Below are 5,065 nucleotides of genomic sequence, written 5' to 3' on the forward strand. Positions count from 1 at the left end.
AAAGTTCTTCACTTCATCAACAATGGAGATCAAGAAGCACTTGGTTACAAAACCCTAAGGCATAAAGATGCAGTAGCTTCTTTTTGAGAGAATAACGCATTGGTCACCTTTTGCATATGCTCTCCTTGTATTCTCTTACGTGATGACCTCTAAAATAAGCCTTATATAGGTCTAGGGTTGTGAGAAAAGAAACTCTACACAAATACAAAAGCCTGGCCTAAAATCAGATTCTGAAAATTCTGATTCCTGTAACCTCGATCGATCGGGAGGTGTCGAGATTTAAACCTCGATAGATAGCTAGGTGTCGAGGAGGTGTCGAGACGCTGTTGAGGGGACAGGAGCTTTCTCGATCGATCCACCAGCTGTCGAGAAGGTGTCGAGATTGCAATAAGAAACACCTTAAGAGCTCGATAGATAGCCAGCTGTCGAGAGGTGTCGAGAAGCTGTCGGGCTATCTACCTGCAGGTGTCGAGCTATCTGTCCAGCTTTAATGAACACCTTTTCTTCACTTGTTTCTTGGTCCAATCTTCATGGATTTAATACTAGACTTGAATAACATGTTTCTTGAAGTATTAAACACATCTTAGATCTACCAAATTACAAGTAAAGTGCATTTTGTCAAAGGATTAGCCAACTACATATAATATGTCCTTAACAAGAATTGATAACTAATCTAAGCCAAATATAAACACATCCACAACAGTAAATATAAGGCAAAGATAAAGGGAAGGAAGATGCAAACACACGGATAACACACGATGTGTTATCGAAGAGGAAACCAAAGCCGTCGGCGTAAAACCTCTCCGCCGCCCTACAAGCGGTAAATAATCCACTAAAGAATGTAGTTGGGATACATGAACAGCAGAAAACCCTCCAAGCCTAATCTACCCAAGTACCTAAGCCCTCCAAGCTTCTTGCTCCAACGAGGTTGCGCCAAACTTATTTCTTATTTAGCTTCCTGGATTCCGCTACTAGTCCATAACATCAACCAATGTGAATTGGTTCCTTCCTAACTGCTTCCCAACATCACCAAATAAAACTTCTCACGGATGTGGGCATGGTGAGAAAAGGATTTGGCCAAAAGCCTCTCAAGGATTTAACAATGGAGAGGGAGAATCAATCTTGTTTTTCTCTAGGGTTTCTCTCACAAAATTCTCTCTGGAAGCTCTACTCATTTGGTGGGTATAAGGGTCTATATAGTGGGGTGAGAAAGGAATGCGAAGAGTCAGTTTTTCCCAAATAAGGCTGGTTGGCGGCTTGGCCTCGCAACTGGTTTGAGTTGCGAGTTCAAGCTGCAAGCTAACAGCCTGGCTAGCCTGGGACTTTTGTCTTATAGTGCGATAGCTGGCGTGACCCTTCATCTCCTCGCATGCTTCTCACGTGTGCTGCAGTTCGCGGCTTGCCAGTCGCAAGTCAGCCACGAGTCCTAGCCGCGAAACTCTGCCTTCTTTCACATACTTGAGCTTTTCTTCACATCTTCTCACACACTACCCTTACAAGAATCCCACCTAAATATAGGGTTACGAAATGCTAAAATGCAAGCAAATTTGGCACGGAATAAAGCCGACAAGATGGTTGATTAAATTCAACCTTACAGAACTCGAGTACTAGTTAGAATTTGATTTCCCCAAACATGAGTACTAAAAAAGTAGTAAATTCCTACATATTTTCAAAACAGTGGTATATTCATATATATTTCTATGAACAGTGTTAGAAGGCCATTTTGGCCCATAAAACCCACTTTGATTTTGAAATTTGAATTGTATTTTCTTTTTTTTTTCTTTTTTTTTTTTAAATATTTACTATTTCTAGCACCTATAAAGCCACACAAAAACACACAGCAAAGTTATCCCAAAAAGAAAAAACACACACACACACACATACACACAAATAGAGCAAAGTGAAACCTAAAAAAAACCAACAGACTTAAATCAGAAAACATAGCAATAGTGAAACCTAGAAGAACCAACAGACCCAAAATCCCACTGTTACAAATTCAGAGAACAGATTAATAAAAGGGGTAAATTCCTTTCTCATTAAACTTTTTTTTTTTTTTTATAATCCTTTTCTCATTGTACTTGTTCATACATCATATATACATTTTCTTGTACACAATCTCACACACTAGAAATGCACATGAACTCAAATTCTAGAGCCTTTTTAGGTAACCCTAAATCAAAGAGAGGAAGTGAGAGACCCTTAGGGTTTGAAATTTTCGAATAGGGAGAGAGAAGTGAATTCGAGTTCGAGAGTGGCAAGTTTGTAGTAGAATAAGAGGAAACCACCACTGTTGGTGTTTGTGGCTTCAGCTTTTTAGGATCGGCGGATTAGAGAGGAGATTGAGACATTTGGGTCTGGGTTTGTGATGTAGAACAGACAGCACATGCCTTCTTGGAGCAGCAAGGGCGCAGGAAGTCACAACGCAAGATCAAAGGTGGGTGCTAGTAGGGGCCATCAAAGGTAACAGTGTCGGAATTGCATGAAATTTGGCAGGTTGAAGGGAAACGGCGTTCTGATCCAGATTCAACCATGAACGTCGCCAAATTTTAGGCAAATTCCTTTGTTAAGGCCCCGAAAACAATGTTTTTACTATTTATAGTAATATTTGTTTTTCCTTAATAACTTTTAGTTTAAAAGTCAGAATAAGGTCCCATCTGTTTTGGGATGACCCTTAAGGTCAGTAGTTTACGATTCTGCGTTTAACTCAATTTTTCCATTTTTAGTAAAATTTGGTAATTTTGTCAATTTTCTCTTCTGGTGGATTCCAGTTTTATCTCTTTGTGGATTCAGGGAACCCCCTTGTGGATTCGAGGTTTACTACCAGAAACTAACAGTTTAGTTTCTGTTTCATCAAGAGAGCATCGTGTGTGCTTCTCTTCAGGCTTCCGCGACATCAGTTGGTATTAGAGTCTTGATTTACCCTGGTCTGATGGCTAACCGGCGAGGCGGTGACCACCATAAAAATGACGGCGGTGACGACATCAATAACCCAGTCCTCACTAGGGCTGAGTTCCTTGATTTTCGTGATGAAAATCAACAATTTCGTGATTCTACCCAACAGACTCTGGACCAGATTCAAGCAGCACTTGCCACTTTGCTTAACCGAAACCCTAATCGCGTTGATGAAGAGTGACGTGATAACCGAGTGCGTGGCCCTCCCTATCGTGGTCCGAACCGGAATAGGCAGCAAGACTACAATAAAGAAAACAGTGAAGATGAGGAGTATGCAAAGAGAGTCCTTGGAAATCATCGTGGCCCCGCAAGGGATAATAGTCGCGATTATCAGGAGCAGAGGGACTATCGGATGAAAATAAAGTTACCATCTTTTAATGGTAATGTCTCCATTGAAGAGTATCTGGATTGGGTCAGTGAGGTTGAAAAGTTTTTCGACTATATGGGTACAGCAGAAGACAAACAGGTGTGTTTGGTGGCCTAAAAATTGAAGGGAGGAGCATCTGCCTGGTGGGATCGTGTTCAATTAAACTGTACTCGGGAACGAAAGCTTCCAATACGGTCATAGAGTAGGATGAAAAGGTTAATGGCAGATCGGTTCGTACCACCAGATTACCAGCAGGAGTTGTTCAAACAGTACCAGGATTGCAGGCAGGGTACTCGGACAGTTAATGAGTACATGGAGGAGTTTAACAGGTTGGCGAATCGTAATGATTTGGAGGAAACTGAAGATCAACGGATATCCAGATTTGTACATAGGTTACGATTTTCCATTCGAGATCAGGTATCCTTACAAACCCTATATACTTTGAATGAGGCTGTAACCTTATCCAAGAAAATAGAATTTCAGCATCTCAGGATAGGTTCGAAGTTTTCCAATCGCAGTTCGGAGTCCTCTAGTTCCATTGCCAACAAAGGTAAACAGCCCATGTTTACACCACGGTCACAACCTGTGGTTAGGGAGAATAGTGGTGTCAACCAATCCACAGTGGCAGTAGCAGGTTCCGTAGCCCAGCCAGTAGCGAATGCCAACCCCTATGCTAGACCAACTGGGAATAAGTGCTACAGGTGCGGAGAACCAGGACATCGATCTAGTACTTGCCCTAAGCGAGCCGTAATGAATCTGGTAGTGGCAGAAGAGGGTGAGGTAGAAGGTGAACAGGAGGGCGAAGAGGTGTATAATGATGCAGATCTGTATGCCTATGATCCCAATGAGGTCCAAGAGGATAAGGAAGGCGTGCCATTAGGGCAGTCTTTGGTGATTTAGAGGTTATTACTCACACCGAGGGTGGAATTTGGTGACCAGCGGAATGAGATCTTCCGAGCACGATGCACCGTCAATAAAAGGGTCTGTGATTTGATCATAGACAGTGGCAGTGTAGAAAACATTGCGTTGAAGAGTTTAGTTACCAAGCTGGGACTGAAAACAGAAAAGCATCCCTCCCCGTACAAGATAGGTTGGATCAAGAAAGGTACGGAAACTCTTGTTACTCAACAATGTCGTGTTACTTTTTCTATGGGTAAATATTATGTAGATGAAGTAGTTTGTGATGTTGTTGAAATGGATGCATGTCATTTAATATTGGGTAGACCTTGGCAGTATGATGTGGATGCTACTCATAAGTGTAAGGATAATGTGTATGTGTTTTTTAAGAATGGCAGAAAAATTGTCCTTGGTCCTATTAAGGAAGGCAGTAGACCTAAAGCTTCTAAAGTGGAGGGGAAGCCAGCACTCCTTATAGTGAACAATGAAGATGAGTTTGACAGGGATTGTAAGGAGTTGAAACAGGTATACGCTGTAGTAGTGGCAGATGGTGAGCCTAAGAAGGTTGCTGAGATACCGGAGGCGATTCAGCCATTGATCAAGGAGTTTGAAGAGTTTTTTCCAGAAGAGCTGCCTGCAGGTTTACCACCGATGCGTGACATCCAGCATTGCATTGATTTAGCTCCTGGAGCTAGTCTACCAAATCTGCCACATTACAGGATGAATACTCAAGAGGGTCAGATTCTACAGGGGCAGGTGGATGAGCTTTTGAGCAAGGGGCATATCAGGGAGAGTATGAGTCCATGTGCAGTACCGGCATTGTTAACACCAAAGAAGGATGGGAGCTAG

The 5,065-nt window shown here is 42.2% G+C and overlaps 1 protein-coding gene across 1 annotated transcript; it reads left to right on the forward strand.

Annotated features, from left to right (window-relative positions):
* Positions 1–2,929: 2,929 nt before the first annotated feature.
* LOC136065139 (uncharacterized) lies at positions 2,930–5,065 on the forward strand. Its single transcript, XM_065767910.1, has 4 exons — positions 2,930–3,129; positions 3,184–3,418; positions 3,521–4,210; positions 4,259–5,065. The coding sequence occupies exons 1-4, from the start codon at positions 2,930–2,932 to the stop codon at positions 5,063–5,065; spliced, it is 1,932 nt and encodes a 643-aa protein (XP_065623982.1).

This window comes from Quercus suber, unplaced genomic scaffold (genome assembly GCF_002906115.3).
Source record: "Quercus suber isolate HL8 unplaced genomic scaffold, Cork oak 2.0 scaffold_860, whole genome shotgun sequence".
NCBI lineage: Eukaryota > Viridiplantae > Streptophyta > Magnoliopsida > Fagales > Fagaceae > Quercus > Quercus suber.

Coding starts and splice junctions, on each gene's coding strand:
- LOC136065139 (XM_065767910.1), top strand. CDS start 2,930: ATGGCTAACCGGCGAGGCGGTGACCACCATAAAAATGACGGCGGTGAC. Junction 3,130..3,183: donor CCTAATCGCGTTGATGAAGA/GTGACGTGATAA, acceptor GAACCGGAATAG/GCAGCAAGACTACAATAAAG. Junction 3,419..3,520: donor GTACAGCAGAAGACAAACAG/GTGTGTTTGGTG, acceptor ATACGGTCATAG/AGTAGGATGAAAAGGTTAAT.